The sequence below is a fragment of the Eufriesea mexicana genome, unplaced genomic scaffold (genome assembly GCF_001483705.2).
Source record: "Eufriesea mexicana isolate 0111107269 unplaced genomic scaffold, ASM148370v2 scaffold2438, whole genome shotgun sequence".
In the NCBI taxonomy this organism is placed as follows: domain Eukaryota; kingdom Metazoa; phylum Arthropoda; class Insecta; order Hymenoptera; family Apidae; genus Eufriesea; species Eufriesea mexicana.
In genome coordinates, this window is record NW_016910515.1 from 337,859 (window position 1) to 359,618 (window position 21,760).

The following is a 21,760-nucleotide window of genomic DNA, read 5'->3' on the forward strand; positions in this document are numbered from 1 at the left end:
ATTGGACATTTACCGTATATCGTTTTGCGAGTATTCCATGTTTATATAAGAATATACATTGCTCACTAAAATTCGACCTTTATGGAAAACAGATCGGGAGACTAAAACGAGATTTTGTGTCCCGTACCGTCACTGTGATCTCTAATTAACGAGACGCTTAATACGCTTGCACATGCAAGGTTTTTCACTTACAAGAATTTGACTGTTATTCTACTCTTCTACATACAAATTTGGTTACAAATATCTCGTTGAGATATAGCATAATTAACATACAATCCAGAGGTCGAATCTAGATCGACAGAATCAACAGCAATATTTTATTCGCGAAAGTCAAATGGAGCGTTTAGGAAGTTATTGATGGACACTTTGAGGTTAAAAGTGGGATCTAAGTACTAGAACCCAAAGGAATGCATTTTATCTATTGCTCTTTGCATATTATTAATAATTGTATCAGGATCTACGTATTTATAGCTTTCGTTATTTGCCAATTTGGATTTAAAAATGTTTGTTGTCTTCTAGAAACGTGTCAAAGACGTCTGGCAATTAATTTACGCCGTAAATTTCTTACTTGTTTTTTACTTAACTTGTCAGTCTTTCTTTTATTCTCAAGGAACTTTTCGATAACTGCTACTTACTTTTTATAACTGGTCCAATAGAAAATATTTAGCTGGTGTTGCTACTCTTTAAAAGCCGCTCTGTACCCTCTGTACACTCTGTACCCCACATGGGAACTAGATTTCTGTAAATTTGCTTTGGAACATTCCTTTCTTTAGTCTAACATTTAAAAATTGGCTTTTCTTTCGAGATGACTATTCTTTTATACTTATCTACCGCTGTAGCGTGGAAATCTTTGATAAGTGTCCGATAGAGTCTATCCATCAAATCACGATAAGAGTTCCCATCTATTTTTATAGGTGATGTTTCATTGCTTTGTTTTTTCGTATAAAATTCTTATTTGACCTTAAGCGAAGCAAGACATGGTCAAATCCTAACGAGTTTTTCCCTTATAATATTATACATACATTGTGTACAATAATTTGACTCTGTGGGTGTGTTCTGCATAAACAAAATATTATTGGTACTATACTGAAAAAATACTTTATTATTTATACTAAAATTAAAAAGTATTCAACATTTTATTAACACCTACGATAAATGTTAGAAGGTTCCATTGCTACATACTAAACATTTTCTTATGGTTACAGAGCGTAACTCTAAATTTTGTGTACGTAAATTTTTAAATTACATTTTTTTTTTTCGTTGTACTGTACTTTTTCGTCGTTCCTTAGATACTGATAAATAAAAATAACGCAAAATAATAACTATTTTCGATTTAATGATTTTGCTGAATGCTTTACTGTGAAATGTGGCAATACGTATTGAGTATCTAACAATTTTAAATAGCGCAAATACTTTATAATACGATATTTTAAATGATTTGCAGATCTATTAACAGATGCGATAGAAAACCGGCTAGACACGTCGAAATTGATATCAGAGGTAAGACACTTTTTCCTATATTTTCAAATGTCTTATTTTCACAAATTTAACTTAAAACGTAGGTTTTTACTATTATATTTAAAAATAAACAAATTCTACTCGAACTATTAACGAAATTAAAGTATGTTCATTTAAATAGACTCACATTTTGTAAATTACATGACACGATATATACGTAAAACGCAGTTCTTTCTAAATAATTTCTAGGTAATATAATTAAGATTCCTTTCTCGCTGCAATAATAAATTCTAAGTTAACAGTGGTACATGATTTATTGCAGTTAATTGTCCGACTATTGTAACTTTGTTTTTCTACGTATTGTACGCTTTGTATGGTTACTCGAAAGGTGAAGTATAGTATGCGAATATCATTACAAGATTGCATCGTATAATTATTATCTTCCAAATTTAAAATCTTCAAATGTCTACTTTCAATGTCGTACTTGGAAATATGTATATTAGCTTGTTCGTAATCAAACCAAATAATTCACTATTAACTCGCTTAGTTAACTTTTCGCTATTTTAAAAATTTTTTACTCCGGAATAGTACACACCATTACGCATCGTTTTTAATAGCTCTGCGTAGACAATAATTTTACGATATTTTATCTCAAATGATATGAAAAATAAAATTTATTTGCTAATATTTGCAGGTAGTAAATCATTTGCTTTAAAAATTATAAATTTGTTATATATAAAGAATAAAGAAAACTATTATTTTTCACAACTTAACGAATACAGTTCAAATGAATTAATTATTTAAATGAAAGTTATTTATTCGCACATGAATTTAATTTATATTACATTTAGCGAATACTTTTGTCATTGCCATGAAGATACAGATAACTATATATGTCGATAGTTATTTCAAATTTTGACGAATCATGAAAAATCTATAAATATTTACTAATATTTGTTATATTTGTGGATAATTCCTTTCCAAAAAATCCATAGCTATTTAAAACGACGATGTACATGAGTAAAGATAATGAAAATGACATTATACGTATATTACAAAATCTAAGTTTCGAAGCAGATTTAATATTCTTCAATTTAATGAGCGTCCGATGAACGTTAAAATGCACTGTGTACTTCTGAAGACATTTGTAATTTGGGAATGCAAAAATAATAACAAATAGTTGACTGAACCATAATTTTGTCAAGTTAACAGTTGGAAGTATTATTTAATATTAATTCTGCGTAACTTTATATTAGTTATCTGTAATACACGACTGCCAACATTTCGATGTAGAAAGTGCTCGTAGGTATGCTTTTCTCGAGATTAAAAGTAATGCGTATAATATATAATAATCGGAATATTTTACTTACAAAAGGAATATCGTATTTGTTACATCACTTTTGGACAAACGTAAAATATAAATATGTAGCGGCTACCGGTACGAACAAATGACAATTGGCGTACGAAGGGTCGAAAGAGTTTATAGGACGCGTTGTCGCATAACTGTTTTTGAAGAAGCCATCCTTCGTTTTAGCAAATAAATTAAAGGCTTTATTACTGCACGTTTTGTTTCTTTCGGGACTTATTCAGTTTCAGCCATAACAGCTGACACGAGTACTATAAACCTCGAGGGCCTTCCGAAGGGGCCAAAGAACAGGACCAGCAGGCGACCTTCGCCGCGTCATAGACCGAGGGCCGTACAAAATCCCTCTACTTTATCAAATTTCCGTAACCCCGCCCACGTCCCCGAAAAATGCGTCAAGGGCGCAAGGAATGGGGAGCGCGATTAGTTGCCAGAAAAATAGTTGATTGGTTATACGGCGTTAACCAATCAGGTTGCCTTCCGGCATCACCAGGCTTCTCGGACTTGAAGACGAAAGCGTCTCCAGAGTTGTCCGAGCGGTGATCAAGTAAACATCGAACGGTCAGGAGAACTTGTATATATCGATAGTAAGAAATAAAGTCTTCACTTCCGACTGGAGGATTCAACGCGTACACTAGGTAGTGATCATTTACCAACGCAAACCTACAATCCTTCATTGGTGATACCGTTGTTTAATGGAGTTACAGTGCGTTAAAAGTGTATAAAAGAAGATGGAACCGCCGAGGACCCCATTGAAAAATGCACCCGCCAGCGAGCTACCCGCAAGTTCAAAGAATCACTGGGTCAGAATCCGTGTTCCACCATTGTGGCCGAAAAAACCCTCGATTTGGTTTATGCAGGTCGAAGCTCTGTTCACGCCAAACGATGTCACTGACGATACGACTAAATATTATTACGCAATGTCGGAATTAGAGACCAAGTATGCGGTAGAAGTAGAGGACAATCGACAATCCACCCGATCGAGACAAGTACGAGACGCTGAAAAGGGAACTGATCCGCCGGTTAACGGCGCTAGAAAGCAAGAGGATCCGGCAGCTGTTAGAGCAAGCGGAAATAGGAAACCGGACCCTCTCGCAGTTCTTAAGCTACATGCGAAGCCTAGCAGGAACCACGGTCTCCGATGAGATTCTACGAGGCCCGTGGTCTGGCAAGCTCCTGTCCACGGCGCGCGCTATATTGACGTCACAGGCAGACCTACCGCTCGACAAACTGGCGAAGATAGCTGACCAAATCCACGCCGAAGTCACCAGGCAAATGAGGGTCGTAAGTACCGAGCTCAAGAAATCGCAGAAACGTCGTCATCGCGCTCCAAAGACCGACAGACAGCATGGTATCGCCGCAGGTCGCGATCGAGGAGCCAGAACAAGAAGGAGCAATCATCCAGGTCACGATCGACGGGCCGGAACCAGGAGAAGCAGTCATCCAGCCAGGTCTGCTGATACCATCGAATGTTTCGGGAACAGGCGATAAGATGCAAGTAACCGTGTAGCTACTGGCCATCGGGAAATTGACCAACCCGACACTGAACGCGGCAGACAGTGACGAACTGAAGCGCCACCTCTTCGTTACGAACAAAGTAACGAAGAATACCTCATCGACACCCGTGGGTCCGTACATCAAACATCAACGTGAGGCTACGCAGAACGTTCCAGTGGAGGTTCGTCATTGCGGACGTGGCAAAGCCGATCATCGGGGCTGATTTTTGGAGGCACTACAGCCTCATCGTAAACCTGAGAAACCAACGACTCCTGGGCCAAACTACGTCGCTATAATCCACCGGCAGGATCGGAACAGAAGAAGTCGCATCCGTCAAGACTATCGTCGAAAACAAAACATATCATCGGATCTTGGCGCATTTTCCGAATACCACGCGACCAATTACGACCCCGTAAATGGTAAGGAACAATGCAGTACATAATATCACCATCACTGTCGGTGCATCAGTCTTTTGCAAGACGCGTAATCTACTCGCAAAAGCGTATGAAATCGCACGAATCGAGTTGAAGAAACTGTTACGCCTTGTGCCACGTCGTCCTTCGAGGTGTTCCACAGGAAAGGTGGTTGAAATCAAACAACTCTCGAATGTTCGTTCTAAGTAAGTCGAATCGTTCGGATGATAGAAAGAGTCGAAATATTAAGCGTTCATACCTATTGAACCGTGATATCAATAGGCCTTTACAACAAGTAACACAATTATAATGTACCGTAGTAATGTATAATTCGCGAGTGAAGGTTGAACAAAATGTAGACTCCGTATGAGTTGAAGAAATGCTTAATACTACTTTATTCTTTAATTTGTTCGTCTTTTATACGCAAAATTTTGGGATGTGGTTCCAGAGAATGGGAAAGGATGTTTATGTTTGTGGGATAAAGTTAGTTTTGGGGGTTAAGGTAATACAGCTGGTTTTGAGCGTGGCGTGGGAAATCGAGATGGGGCATTTATGAAAAAAGGGGTAGTTTTAAGATAATACATCTGGTTTTGGGTATGGCATGAGAATTGGGCAGGACGTTGATGATTTCGGATAGGGGAGGATAGGTTTGACTTTAGGATTTTTGGGGGCTACTACACCCCCCTTCGAAGAGTCGCTTTAGATCCTCGAAGCGTACAATCTTCTCCGTCCTTGTACTGAGTAGTTCTTCTAGTTGTTATGGGATGAATTCTACAGGTGGTACCGTTAGAGGCGCTGATGGCGGTATTGTGTATGTTCGACTCTGAGTCAGTGCTGATTTTTATCTCGGTACAGCATTTTCAAACATATTGTGCCTTTGGTATGATTTTTGAAATAAATGAGGGAAAACCTATTTTACGAAGGGTATAACAGGTAATTAATCCTAATGGTATCCATCCGGCTATCTTCGGTACTTTATAAACTATTTCTGCTACTGTTAATATCCTCCCATGTGTTTTTATGTCGTTTAGCTTTGTATTCATATTTTCCAGAGAGTGTTGAAAGTCGTTGAAGTTTAGAGTAACTTTAGGTTTGGGATATAACTTTGTAACAGTTGTACCTCATCTTCCGTAGAGTTAATCTGTCGCGTCGCGAATGAATTTTGGGGAAATTCTGACGGGTTGCAAGTCCATCTCGTGATTTCGTTATGATGCTCGCCAAATTAATATTGGACAACTGTTTCAATTACCACAAGCAGAAGGAAGCACTCGGCTGGAGTCGAACGATAGACACTGAAATCGGGAATTCGTCAAAGATTCTTCCTTATTGACTAAGTGGACCAAGTCGTCCACTTAAGTGGTTCAAGTTCCCTTAGTCCACTTGAAGGAAGGAAAGGTCCTCCGAAACGAAGACGGTGATGGAGAGAACCCTTTCCTTCAAGGTGAGGTACGCGAGGACCACCCACGTCCTGGTGACCCTTCCGAAAGCGACCGCTTAGAAGGAAGGAAAGGTCCTCCGAAACGAAGACGGTGATGGAGAGAACCCTCTCCTTCAAGGTGAGGTACGCGAGGACCACCCACGTCCTGGTGACCCTTCCGAAAGCGACCGCTTCGGGTTCACCCGCCGTTTATGACCCATCGCTAGGGCCTGAAGTTCCTAACGTATGCGGAACCCTCAAGCCTATTATCAGCTAAGTCTTAAGTGTCGTCGCTCAATTTTGTTAAATTAGGGTTTTCGCGGATTCTCGTGTTCCGCGACACGTGAAGTCATAATAAAAGAGAAAGTTTTTAAACATGAATTAGCCATGGATAGACAAACTTCGATGCCGTAATTGTTTTGGCCTTTAAGACTTGGCTGTTGACCGAAAGACCGTAATGTTATCTTCCAGGTTTTCTTTGTTCCGCAACGGAACATAGTCCTTAAGGTGTAAGTAGATGCTGAGATTTTTTTTGCTCTTCCTCCAATTTTCGTTACATTATTATTGTACACGAGTAAGCATTCTTCATTGTTTGAAATTATCGCGGGTGAGTTAAGTGTAGTGTGTTGCATCGTTTTACATAAAACTTCGATTTCTATTGAGGTTATGGCGGCCCGCGCACAAGCGCGCCAACATACAATGTTGCGCGACGACTCTGGCGGTCCGGCGGCACGCGGTGCCCGGGCTGCCAAACATACATTGTATCGACGGAGACAATGTCTCCAGCCAAAATCGTCGCTGACGATACGTCGCGTTTTCGGCATGAGTTTCGAAAACTACGCAACCTACACAGGATTTAATAAAGTTTCATCCCGCACCCACAAGTCTTTCGTAATAGCTATGTATTTCTTTGGAGTGTGCATTGGTATGAATGTTATATCGTGTATCTTTAATACGACAGTTCTAAATTTTTTGTAATCTTTAGAGTTTTGGCAGCCTGTGTGATAGTTGTGTCGCGTTGGTTGGGTTTTTTCACATATTAATCTTATCGAGGTTCCTCTACAATATATATTGTTGGTGTTGCGTCCCGAACACAGCAACACGCTCGTGGAGTTTCACGGGGTTGTAAGGCCCGTTACGCTGCTGCGGCAATGCTGCTTGGGATGCGGCCTACTCTAACTTGAATAGAGATAGACCTGGTTGGTGTTGTACTGCAAGGAGTTATATAGTAGTATGCAGTCTCCTGCGCTGAGTGTTGGTGGGTCTCGATTGCTGATGTTGTGGTCGTGATGGAGTTTAGAGAGAATCTTGATGTGGTCGTGATGAAGGTTTTACTGAGAATCTTCTTCTGAATGCCTTGTCGGTAGTTTTATAAGGATCGACTGTCTTCTCATTGGTTGGTATGATATTCGGGGTGTATGCTAACTTCAGCGTCTTTCGGTGGTGGTGGTTGTTTAAACATTTCGGTTCTTATGCCTGTCGTCTAGAGAATAATCTATGGGTCCTTATCACGGTTTATCCTAGCGGTGGTTTAGGTGACGCTGACCATGCGCAAGTGAAGGGACCCTTGCAATAGAGGCATGAAACAGACCTCCACTTGACTTGGGACATTGCGGTCCTAGGGCCGCAACAGTTGGGATTTCGGGAAGGAAATCAAAGCGTTTAGCGTGCAGGGAAATAACCGTATTCAGATGTACAGCAATAGATATAAAAAGCTTAACACTAAGACTACCAACCCAGTGAAAATGACTGGTCCCAGAATTTTCCTTTTTGCAATCACCGAACACATACACCTGCTTTAAGAATAAAATTGGTATCAACTCGTATTAAGAAAGAACTGTGATCAATATATTCACTTATATTCACCGTATCGCTGAAATTACTATAATCTGTGCACGTTATAGTTAGGTACCCATTAAAGATCGGTAGTTCTAGTGTTAATGTAAATGAAATATATACACTTGTGCGAATGTAAAAACAGAGCTTTAAACACACCCCTACGGGTCACAATACTTCAAAAGCGTTCTATACTGTTCCAGATTAGAGAGTGACTCCTGCAAGGGACAGCAGGCCCTTTTAAACCCAAACACCGATCCCTTGATGCCTGCATGGTATCGAGGGTCCTTGAAGTCCTAAAATCGGTATTGACCTGCAACCTCTAACAGGTCTGTCACCATCGTTGCATGGCCGTAGTTAATTTACAACACGTGTGATTCATGAATAATGACTTGGGATATTGCCTGTTGCATGATAGCGCCGTGATTTAATACCGCTGCGAAAAATACGTTATTAATTTTATATGGTTTATATTGCGTGATATTTAAGTATATTCCATTCTTCCTCTTCTAATATGGCTACGATTATCCGGTATGCTAATGCGTTATCTACAGTCTGTGTTCCGAGTAGACTAATATCGATCAGTGTTTGAAAATGTTTTAATTTTTAAGATATGTGATGTATCATAATGTTATCATGTACTATGGTTTCATATGGTTTTATAAAGTCTTTAGCTTCAATAAGATTGGTATCGATTATTCCGCGTCTGCCTAATATAAGAGTAAGATAAAAATCGTTAATTTTAGTGGTTAAATCTGTTAAAAATGTTTCTATCGTAACAATATTTTGCTCTAACAGAAGGTCATTTTGTAACGCGATCAGTTCCTGCATATTCTGACTTATTAGAGTAAAGTCGTCTTCATGTAAGCTTCCGAATAATACTTTCGATGCTGATTCGACGATGTTGAAAAGTCCCCTTTTTCCACGTTTGTGTAATAGTGTATGTAATTTGTCGAATGCTTGTCTCATTCGCAAAATTTTGGTTTCTATAATGTCATACCCCAAAGTTTTACATTCGTATTTTTGACAATGGTTACGAGTTAATTTTAATACATTGACTCATGATTTTAATAGAAATCGGAGCATTAATTGAATTAGATAGCTTTTTAGGATTGGCTCTAACTCCTTCAGCTGTCACTATGTGTCCTAGGTATTCGAGTTCTAGCTTATCTACTTAAAGTTTCAGTTTAGTTTCTCTAAGTCTACGAAATATGACGGTTAAATTGCTATTATGTTCTTTTACCGTGCTTCCAAATACTATAATATCATCAAGGTATATAAAAGAATACTTGTTTGCCAGTCCATCATACGTTGAAATGTTGCAGGAGCATTTTTCAGTGCGATTATAATGAAAGTGTCCGTCGGGTGTCGAGAATGCTGTGTATTTTTTATTATATTTTTCCACGGGGATTTAATAAAATCCAGAGGATAATTCTAGCACTGAGAAACATTTCGCGTTACCGTGATGTCGTAGTATTTCGTCCGAGTTAGATAAATGATAAGCGTTTTGTCCGTGTATTCGTTAAGTTTTCTAAAATCTATTACAATTTTCCACTTTTGTTTACCAGAAGCGTCGGTTTTCTTGGGCATGACCCATACGGGAGCGTTGAAAGGTGAGTTGGATTCTTCAATTATTCTCTTATCTAACATTCCAATTACTTGTTTCCATATTTCTTGTTTGTGACATTCGGGTGGTCTATAGGATTTAACGTTTATCGGTTTGTCTACCTTTAATCGAATGGAGCGTTGCATGAAGTGCGTCCATGAAAGAGGGTTGGTGTCTAGGGTAAAAATGTCGTTCTACGCGTTAACCATTTTCGTTATCAGGTCTGTTCAATGTGTTCCAAGCGTAATTTTATTGCTATTCTGTTGGTATTCTTTTCTCTAGGCTACATCAAATTAGAGCCTATATATAGTACTTTGCTTATCAGTATTAACGAAGCAAACCCTGATGACATCTTTGCCGATCTTACAATATCTCGTTCCACAGGTTCTTTCTGGGATTTCGATCTCTGTAGGCTGTAATTGCCTGTTACGGATATGTCTTGTTACCGAAATGCGCTGAATCATTGTTTACCGAGTATTGGTATTTTTGGGAAAATGGAAGGCTGATTATGCCATTTTCTATTAATTGAAAATCGTCGGGTAATATTAAAAATGTGTAAGTTTATCTTAAGGTGGTGAATGTACAAAAATATGCAAGTTCGTGGTTGTCGTTTCCTAGCTGAATTGTCTTGTTAGTTTCTAGCGGTTCTGCATTTTTTACTAATTTTCGCTTGAGTAGGTTAACTCCGGCTCCTATATCTAATGGGAATCTTCCTGGTCGTAACATCCCGGTGAATCCGTATCGTAGGTGTTGTAACTCTCCTGGGGTGTAGTGTACTCTGTTCTCTGTTGGATTGGCTTCTTCGTGGTTGTTCACCCTTGGGGGCAATTTTCCGAATTGTCGTAATTGAAAATTTCGTGGCTCGAGTTGATAGCAGTTCTGTTTCGTATGTCCAATTTCTCCACGATGTTCACACGTCGTGTTTGGCTTGGACGGATTTAATTCAGTCGGTTTGGATATGAAAGTGGAAGGCTGTACAATTGATTTTGTAACATTATTGGAAAGGAGAAGAAAACGCGGAACTCGTTTAGTTTGAACCAATAAAAGAATATACGTATATTTTACGTACAAAGCGATGTAGCGGCGAGGTCTGGTGCAAGGAACCGAACTGTCGCGTTCTTAATGTCGCTGAAGAAGGAAAGAATAAACTAATGACTGCCGATCACGCCTCATGACGCAATCCCCGCCAAGCCGACACTGGCCCAGGCTACACATTAGGATACACTCATCGCCGTTGCACTTCAAAAGGTTTAATAGTCATCGGTGCAATCGATCGAAATGGTTAGGGATGATGGTTGCTGGGTCAGCAATTTATCTGTCGACTGTCTTTACGCCAAGCCTCGATGTTTGCCGCCTCGTGTTGAGCTTCTATCATTGTTTTAGATCTCATCGGGACGACGTATTGCGCTATTTCTCTCCTTAGATTTTGTACGTAAAATCTTACGGCCTCCTGACTTTCTTCTTCCAACGCGAAGCTTCGTGTGACAGTTTGTTTCGTTTGCTGCATATTGTCGCGGCTTCCACTAACTGCGATAGTAGGGTAACGATATTTGTGTCCCTAGTGCGTCGTAAATTTCTTCGTAAGTTTGTATGTTGCAGAATCCGATGCTTCTCTTGGCGCGAGTGGCTATTTTTTCTGTCAATATCACACGTAAATGAGCTTGTTGGTCGATAACTCTGCACTTGGCGAAACGTACTGACTTAATAAATTCTTCAATGCCTAAGTCGTCTTTTCCCTAAAGAGTTTCGACCATTCGAAGGGCGTCAGTGGTTTTGGTAATATTTGTTGCACTTGGAGTATTTGAACGTTTCACAAGTCTCATGGTTGGCCGTTCGATAGTCTCGTCGTCAGTTAGTTCGATTGGTTCCTCTTATATTTGTCGACAGGTTTCATAGGATCGTTCGTCTTTCGTTGTGGCGGCACTTCCCTACTGGTCTCCTAACTTTTTAATTATTTAACTTGTTCTATTCCTTTCTCCTTTAACATTTTGACAGTAGATAGGAGTTTTCGAATAACTTCATCTTTTTCTTTTTCATAGTATCGTCTTGTCTTTAATCTGTGACGTGATGATTTCTAAATGACTCAGTATGTACTGCATTTCGTTTTCTTTGGATGGTGTAGACATTTTGAATGTTACCTTCGCTAATATGTCGGTCTGGATCTCGATGTTTGCTAATAGAGTTGACGATATGTTCGCGATGGTGTGAAACAGTCGATGGCAGCATATCAGACTTATAAACTCTTTCAAATATCGAATTCTATATTGTATTTATTTAAGCCGTAAAAATATATGTATGTGGGATTGGAATAAGTACGGCCCTGGAAGAATGATAAGTGTGTTTGGACTTAGAACGAAAGAGACCGCGTGCAAGAGGATCGATTGCAAAGAATGTTTATGAAAGTTTATGAATGCGCCTGACTATTTAGAATACGTGACGGACCGATTGAGAAGAGAGAACGTGGGTATAGATGAGGACGGAGTGAATGCTTAAATAAGGGTGCAAGGGCGCGGGCAGGAGTAGTCCTTAACGGTAATCAAGATAGTGTCTAAGAAGTAAAAGTCGAGCGTACCCGTAACGAGCTCTAGTTTCGTAGCCGATAAGTATAAGTTTATTGTATTTCAAGAAGCAGTAAAACAACGTTACTTTAGCCAATCCACCCACCCCGATCCTACATGTATGTCAATGATAAATAGTAAGAAATGTAATATATCTGTAATAATTATATTCAGAATTGTCAAATAAGTTACGATCGCTATAAACTCGCTCAAGTTTTCTACTTGATTCTCGTACAGCGTAAACCGACTTCGATGTTCCGTCTACAAATATACCGTTATAACTATCGGAAATGCAAGATGCTGCAAAAAATTTTTATTCTGCCATCTTAGGTACATTCCAGAGAATATATTCATGTAAGATTCATCGTGACCTCAAGTGACCTCCTTTTTATAAATTTAACTATGTAGTCAAAAGTGCAGAGAAAAAAAGGATTCAGTGAAACAGCCGTTATAACGATAAAAATATAACTATTTAATTAATTTTTTCCATAAACATATACCCAAAAGATCATTCGATAGATATAAACTAAGCTTTGTCGTTACAAAGATACACTGTAGCAAATTATGACAATTTCAATAAAAAAAAAATGCGATCACTGATGCAGGCATTTTTTCCTATTTTTGAAACTTCGAAAAAAAGTTCTGAATAATTTATAACAGTTTCATGTACACCATAACGTACTTTATAATTTTTAGAATATATGATTCAAATTTGATGAATTTTCAACAACATCAAAAAGTGGAATAAAGTTCGTGTTTTTGAGGATCCGGGTCACTGTGCGTCGACCGGGTTAAAAACGAAGAGATAGCGATTTTCATCGACAGGCTCAAACCGACATACGTGTTCGAAAGTGACGAAGAGCCAGAACAAGTGCAAAAGCAGGCGTCACTACAAACCGAACGATCAACCGAAAGGAGCGACGCACCAACTTCCAGTCGACGCGTCAACGTTTGCAGGTTGATCGGTGATAAAATTGTAGCGTACGGATAAGGAATGCATGTAGCGTGCATATTTAAGTCAGTTGCAAATTAGATCAAGTAATTAGATCAAGCAGGGTAACGTTTGGACTAGATGAAAGGTGATTTAGCGGCTATCGACACGTACAAATAGCAACGTTTGGCGTGCGAAAGGTCAAAGGAGTTTATGGAACGCGTTATCGCATAGCTGTTTTTGAGGAAACTGTTTTTCATTTTAGCGGACAAGTTGAAGGCTTTACTGCGGCACGTTCTGCCTCTTTCCGGACTTATTCAGTTTCAGTCTGAACAGCTTATACGGGTACTATAAACCTCGGGGGTTTTCCGAAGGGGACAAGAGTCAAGATTGGCAGGCGACCTCCACTTCGTACGATACATTGCCAAGTTGCCGCAACCGTCCCAGCGTCCCAGAAAAGCGCGCCAAATACGGTGTTAACCATCCCGAAGTGTCTGTCGGGCTTGAAGACGAAAGCGTCTTTAGAGTTATCCGAGCGACGATCAGGCAAACACCGAACGGTCAGCAGAATTTGTATATACGAACAGAAAGAAATAAAGGCTTCACTTCCGACTAAATATTCAACGCGTACACGAGATAGTGATCATTTACCATCACAAACCTACGATCTTTCAAATATCCGCAAAGATCTGCTAACGTCTAAAAAGAAAGTGTGACATATGTAAAAGTATATCGAATGTAAATGATGTAATAGTGAAATCTTCGTTGCTTAATTATTACAGTTATAAGAACCGATATTAATTTATACTTTGATTTATATTCATATTTCAACATCGCAAAATGTAACGAAATGTGTTCAAAACTCAATTTACAATAGAGTACACTCTACCGATTTTGATGATCTTGAGGTGTGGTAAGAAATCGATAGTATTCTTACTTAATGATACAGTAATAAAGAATTGCTTAATTCGATCCTATCTTAATCTTTAGAAATTCGATACGTAGCGATTAAAATATTTATGTTTGTATTTCGGACACTAAAGCCAAGCGTCAGTGACACGTATAACGAAGAGTTGTTCAGAACGATGTCCTTAACAACATATCTCAAGGTCATCTAGATTGGCAAAGTACGCTCTTGCTGAATTAGAAGAAGCTGGGTAGAAATTAAAGCGTAGACAAAATAAAACTGATCGTATCGCAACAGAGGTTAAAGGCTTTATTTTAGAGGTACTTGAGGGAGCGGGTACGTATCTTCTTGGCAACTGATTTTTCGGTTTTCTTCCACAATGGAAAAACTCTCCCACTACATGTGGACCCTTTCAAGACACGTCATAAATTACCTACATCTACTCCAAGACTCTAATGTAAACCTTTACGCTTATGCTCACTTATCTCCAATCTATATAACTTATCTTAACTAATCTCGAATGTTCGTCGGCGGATAAATAGGGTTTAGAAGTAAAATTCTTTCTCAAATTGTTTTCATAATTTATTGTTAGTTCACATTTCCATTTATATTTCTATCCGATTTTTTCATTATTACTTTATAGATGTCGATTAGTAATAACTTGTAATCTACGATGTTCGTATATTATACATTCTTTCTTGCATATAGTTTTATCGTAAGCCCAAGCCCTTTGGTCTAGAAGAGTTCTTCGTGTCTATAAAACAAAAAATTTAACGCACGGTAACCACAAAGCCCCAACTTAAAGCGCATATGGCGCATCCATCGTTTCGAAAAGTTTCGTAAAATGAACTTTTTGAGGACTAGCAGATAAATACAAATATCGGAGCAACGTTTATCTGTATATAATAATGAATACCAGTATTAGTTTGCCTACGTTATTTGCTTACCGAAATTAGAATAAAATACGATTTAATTCTAAATTACAAGTCGTACAGATTATGTCAACATACAGAACAACTTAGGGCTTCGAGTACTTTTTATTTATTATTTATTCATCGCAATATGAAAATCCACTTCACTTTGTACAAATCTTATTTAAAAGGTTATTCGCGTATACAGTGCTGGACAAAAGTATTGGCACATCATGGTTGTTGTGGTTCAAGTGCTTATAACTACTAAACAAATTGATTTGAAGGAAAAACTTTTGGACATATTCATTTATTATCTGTTCTAGTTTTATTACATAGCAGAAGTAATAAAATAAATACATTTATTCACGAAACAATAACAAAAATGTATTTATCGAACATTTTATGGGTGGACAAAAGTATTGGCATATTCGAATAAAAACCTTTAAAAATGATTTGGAATTAAATATTAACATTTAGTTTGCCCTCCTCTCCTTTTAAGGATTTCCTTTAATCGTTTGGGCATTGAATCAACTAACTTTTTTGTAAAATCGGATTCGATTTTATTCCATTCTTGTAAAAGAACATTCTTCGAGTCTGCTTTGCTTTCGATACTATGTTATACGATGTTTTCGAATCCTTTTTTCCAATTCATTCAAGACATGTTCGATAGGATTCATGTCTGGACTCAGGGGTGGTGTATTTAGGGAATGAGAAGTATTATAAAAGATCCAATGGCGTACGATGTAAGCGGCGTACTTTGGATCGCGGTCTTGTTGGAAATAGAAATTCCGCCAGAGATTTAATTTTTCCGCATTTTTTAATAAATTTTGTTTCAATATATTTAAATATGCGTATTTGTCCATAATATCGTCTATAAAAATTAATTCGCCAATCCCAGATGCTGCCATAGAACTCCACACCATAACTTCATCACCTCCATGTTTTACACTCGATTGTAAATTTCGTACTTCCAATTCGGTATTTGACTTTCTCCAAACTATTTTTCTACCATCGGATTTAAATATGTCAAATTTGCTTTCATCCGAAAACAGTATGTTGCTCCAAAATGTTGAATCCTTCGTTATAAATTCTTTGGCAAATTCAACTGTCATCTTTCGATTTTTTCCCGATATGTATGGTTTTCTTCGCGCAACACACGCAGAATATCCAGTAATTTTTAATACCCTTCGCACAGTTTTCGAACTTACTTCTTTTTGACACTTTATTTAATATCATTCTGAGTTCCGAAGAGTTTAATTTAGGATTTTTCTTCACTTCGCTTACAATTTTACGTTTTTCTCTAACAGATAACTTGCGAGGACGACCACTTCGACTCGCACTATCAAAATCTGATTGATTTATAAATTGTTTTACAATGCTTCTAATAGCGAAACGACTTTTGTTAACAATTTGTAATAATTCGCTGTAAGATTTTCACATTTTATACAAATTTAGTATTATTTCTCCTCTCTTCATTTGTCATTTCTTTCGCTTTTCTCGATATTATTACATTTTCTTACTTTGCCTGTTGCTAAACGACTGAAGTTTAGGATGATCGTTGTTAAAAATGACTAATCGGGGTGTCACCTAACTAGATTTCAAAATGACGATCGGAAATTTTTCAAACAAATGCAGATATACTACATTTAACATCGTGTGTCAATACTTTTGTCCACCCATAAAATGTTCAATAAATGCATTTTTGTTATTGTTTCATGCATTTTGTTATTGTTTCGTGAATCAATGTATTTATATTATTGCTTCTACTATGTAATAAACTAGAATAGATAATAAATGAATATGTCAAAATGTTTTTCCTTCAAATCAATTTGTTTAGTAGTTATAAGCACTTGTACCACAACAACCATGGTGTGCCAATACTTTTGTCCAGCACTGTATGTATAATACTAAATTCTTTCGCGTCTATTTCATTTGATTCACACAGGATCGTGTGTTCCTAACCACGGACTACACAGATGATACGTCTCCCAAAGTCATACAAATTATCGTTCAAGTCTCAATAATTACAACAAGTTGCCAAAATCACAGAGAAAATCAAAAATTGCCAGGACTACCCTCAAGCAATCGCTATATATCTTTTCGCCCCACTCTCTAATCGGAATAACATCCTTACGTTGCATACCTTGCCGTCACTCCTGATATCGACGGTCAAACCTAGCCCGATGATGATCTTAACCATGACGATTCCTTTTAAGAGGTCATCGCATTTAGTGCATATAGTACGCGTCAAAACTTATAGAAAGAAATATAAATTACAACTAAATATCCTTTCGTATTGTTACTAACGAAGAGATATTTTATGTAAGCTCATATGTAAAATTTGCGTAAATTGTACTACACTTAAGAAACTCTTAAAATCACAGTGTAGTGGTTTAAAACAAGAAGAAATGTACTCTTTTATCGTATTTTATATGTTAGTGCCACATTCTATCTCTTAGTCTCTTCCCCCCCCCCAAAAAAAATTACAAAGTAACCTATAGATATAAATAACTAAATTTTTTTAAAATTGTTACAGTCACTCCGTCTAGAAGCCGCTCTGTTAGCAGTATTTGGTATATGCTGTATTTTGTGCTGTGTAATACCTGGAATAGAGCTTTGGCTTGCATGTCGTCCAATAAAAGAGGATTACCAACCGAGTCAACATCCCGGTGCACTTACATTTTTCCTCGCATTCTTCGTCTGCATTCTCGGGTAAGAATTATTTTTAATTTTCCAGTGATTGCAAATTTTTACCTACTGCTAGATAACAGACTGCCAGATTGCAAACATAAGAAACAGAGAATGTTTACTTTTTATGGATCATTTTGTCTCGAGTCGTTCCAAAAATTACAATCGTGATAATCGATTTCCATCGAATCTACAGCATTTGTTGGTAATTTCGTGAAATAATCTAATTCCTTTATCTCGAATAGTACGTAAGATATTCGACGTTAAAGTTTTGGAAAATCGAATGGAATTGATCGATATATCATGGCTATAATGATTTAGACTATGTTAAAAGAAATTTTTGTCCTGAAGAATAGAGAAACACTTTCTACTGGTATTTCACGAAATGATTTTCCGTGGGCTTCAACGCGTAACCAGTTACTTCTGTAAATGTCTTGTAATATAGTCATTGATCACCGAGAAACCTTAGTTCCGAATAAAGTAGTAACAAATAGTAGAAAATGCCACGTGCGATAATAGTACAATAACACCAATCTATTTACATATTTCTATTCCAATGGCCAAAAGAGACATTATAATAATTTGGTTTTACCTTTGAGTTAAGCAACATTTTATGACTATTTATTTTACGACTATTTAACTAGCTCTATAAACTATTAGCGCCATTGGAAACATAAGTTTGCGTTATACATAAACGTTGAAAGTGATAAAAAGTTAATTATTTGATACAACTGTTAAAGATGTAACGATATACTACGTACTTAATGAAATGTCACACATGGAGATACGAATTTTCTAAGCAATGGAGTATTTTTACAATGAGAAACATGTGAAAAGGAAATTCATTGCAATAGAGCAACGAAACTATTATTATACCACATTTTCGATAAATTTATTACATATGTTTTCCTGCATCGTATTACTACGTATATATATAAAATATATTTGCATATATCAACACATTTTAAGTAGATAAACATCCGCAGTGTATCTATAATAAATCAGAAAATCGGACTACTCGGACTGTATCAAAATTCGAGTCACCGTAAACCGACAACTGGTATATTAATACGGCTGTGTTTACTATGGTTTCCTTTCCTAAAAATCGTTTCTCAATAATTCAACCAAATTTAAATCTTCCTATACCACATCTATAAAAAACAAAAATTATATTAATAGTATTAGTCTAATACCCAATCTTACACACGATACAAGTGTATCAAACGAGGAAATAAAGAGCTCTTTATTCATTACCTATAATTAACTCGATCTCGCCTTTTGCAATATTTAAAATTATGCACGTTCAAATTTATCTGAAATTAAATTCTACGAATACTTTATTACAGTCTCTATAACATTTTGTACACTAAATCTCTCTTCGGTCGCTTGCTCGGACTAGATTTTTCCTCTTCCTCTCGCTATCGGGTCGAGCTCCACTCCTTTCTATTCTATTAGTTGTCTAACTCTGCACGAGCATCGCGGCTGTGCTCGTGGCGGGAATTTCGATTCTGCGTTCCGTCCACAAATTTATATATTTGATTCGAGTTATAGAGAAATTTCGATTAATGCAAAACAACAAATCGCAATACCGTCGACGCCCAAAAACCTCGGCAATTTTCGATTTAAATATTTAATACCAAACGATAAAACAAAAATAATCGTTAATCGATTTTCACCTTAGATCTTTAATTACTATATTACTTTTAATTCCATTTCATATCTCGAACGTTTGAAGGAACGCTAACTTTCCATAGACTATTACCAGTAATACTTAACATCGAAAGAATCCATTCCAAAGCAACATCCTATGATATCGATATGGCGCTCGTGCTCTTTATCTGCCTGAAATATCTTAAATAGATGTCTTAGAAGTTGAGATATTTATGTTTTTATGTTCGTCTAATTTTATAACTTTCCGCTATAATTGTATGTTTCGATTAACTCCGTAACTTTAAAATCCTGGTACTAAGTCAAAAAATTGTGTATCACCTTGTAATAACTAAAGAGGTAAGCAAAGCGTTAAATCACAGACAAAGTCTGTGGTTAAATAGACGCAACAATCGGTATAGTAGGTTTCTCCATAAAAATATCGGTAGTTGACAAAATCATATTTAACATACACCTCTCGATGTAACTTGCTCGCAATATTAGTTAATAACAAGATTGAAACTTATTACAATACTTTCCTCCTCTGCCAACTCCAATTTTCTTCGAAGAATTTTGGTCGCATTAAAAATGTTACATTTTGACCATTTGTATTATTTGTGACTCAACACGTGGTTGCGTTTCATTTAACTTATTATAAATTTACCCGTCACTGTAACGCGTGGGTATATTAATTTTAGGATATTATCTCAATTTAAATTAATGGTAAAGAATTGATTTTGATAACTAGATGAATCGAAAGTACGAACAATAACAGCGTTAGCAGAGATAATGTTATTGTTGGAAATATTGATATAATGGTGGAGAAATGTCTCGACAATGATAATTGAAGTAGTAAATCGAAACAACATTCTTATTCGTGATCCTTCTGGCAAAATTCTTTCTACATCAAATCCGCACGTGTCTTACTTGAAACAAAACAAAACTGCAGACGACATATTAAAATAGTCGCGTGTAATAAGTGGATCTCCAAATTGGTGTACTATTTCAAATATTCTACGAACTCGACATTCTGCTATCACGGGCAATATTTAACACAAAGGAAAATTGAAGAAGATATATTAAAATATGTAAATAGAATAAAAAAAGAAAAACAATTTAAGCATTTTCGCTTGGAGGTCTACGTTGTCAAATGGATGCTACTAACTAAATGGATGTCAGTCTGGTGGTTAACAGTATCGGTATGAAGAAGCTATGCCCTTGTCTCGAAGAATAAGAATTTAGCAAATCGCCCGATAAGGTATATACAACGTTATTATGTTTTATTGCATGTTTTTTTACATATAAATCGTGAGCAATTGGCACATTTCATACTATTGTAGCAGACTTTAACGAAGAGGCGTGTAGCTGATAGGTAAATATTTTATTTCGTTCCATGCTCGTAGGCGAATGCGTCAAAAACGCATCCCCCGCAGTCTTATAGGGCGTGTCCCCTCTCCGTGACCTCGTTTTCACGTGTCGGTAGTCTCTTAGGTTGAACTTCGGTCCAGACGCCCCTGTTTGGCGTCTAAACATCCCCATCCGTGACTGTTGTCCTTGGACCTGGGCGATGTCTTTCTAGAACTCCAACGAAAGGCTTCCTCCCACTGGAATGAAAGCAATGAGTAGCGATGAAAGTTGCCCACACTGTATTTTCGAGAATTGTGAAAATTCATAAAATGAAGATATATTTGACCAATTGTTTCTTTTTGCTGTTATACCGAATACTGCTAGCTTCAGACGTTTGAACTCTCTACGCAGTCATTTGTTTACGTTACGGTGATAAGAATAGAGCCTGCAGACATCGCCGCTCCTTGAATAATAGAGGGTTAAATAGAGTGTAAATTTTTTTACTTTCATTTCACGTTAAGCAGTGTCACTGACCTAAGAAAAAAGGAAAAAGGAAAAATGACTTGAATAACCTATACGTTGAAAAATTAACCGAAAAAAATTATGAATCATTGAACATCCAAATGTAGAGTGCACTTATCTGTAGTGATTCGGAAAGATCGAAAGTCGTTGGCTTTGATCACTTTCATCGTCGCACCTAGGCAACTAATTCTGATAAAGAAGACTGATTGAACAGCTCGAAAGAAAAAGAAACCTGCGATGAATTGAGTCGCATTTTTTAATGAAAAAGACCCATAAGAAAGAAAGGACGCTATACAAACAGCTATATCGGATGAGAAAAGATCCGTCTATTAGCATGAGTCAATACATCAGTGAATTCATAAAAAATGCAGGACAACCAACCGAGGTAAAGATAAAATTCCCCATGACCTATCGTCGATAATATTGTTATAGAATGCGAAGATGAAATGCCAAATGTCGATAACCTCAAAATGAAACTGTAGAGGAGAAAGCTCGGTAAAATAACAGAAACGGGAGTAACAACAACGACAAAAACGCACCTAGAACTGCAAGTTCAATAATCACAAACATTTGGTTCGACCAAAAGGGAAAACACAATAATACGACTATATAGAAATCACGTATATTTTGCTTTAATTACGGTAAAGATGGACATAAAA

The 21,760-nt window shown here is 37.2% G+C and overlaps 1 protein-coding gene across 1 annotated transcript in view; it reads left to right on the top strand.

Annotated features, from left to right (window-relative positions):
* Nucleotides 1-21,760, top strand: part of prom (prominin) — a 107,749-nt gene that overhangs the window by 20,281 nt on the left and 65,708 nt on the right. The window contains exons 3-4 of the mRNA XM_017903605.1: nt 1,445-1,500; nt 17,434-17,609. Coding sequence (XP_017759094.1) covers nt 1,445-1,500; nt 17,434-17,609 — 232 coding nt within the window. The remainder of the gene's footprint in view (nt 1-1,444; nt 1,501-17,433; nt 17,610-21,760) is intronic.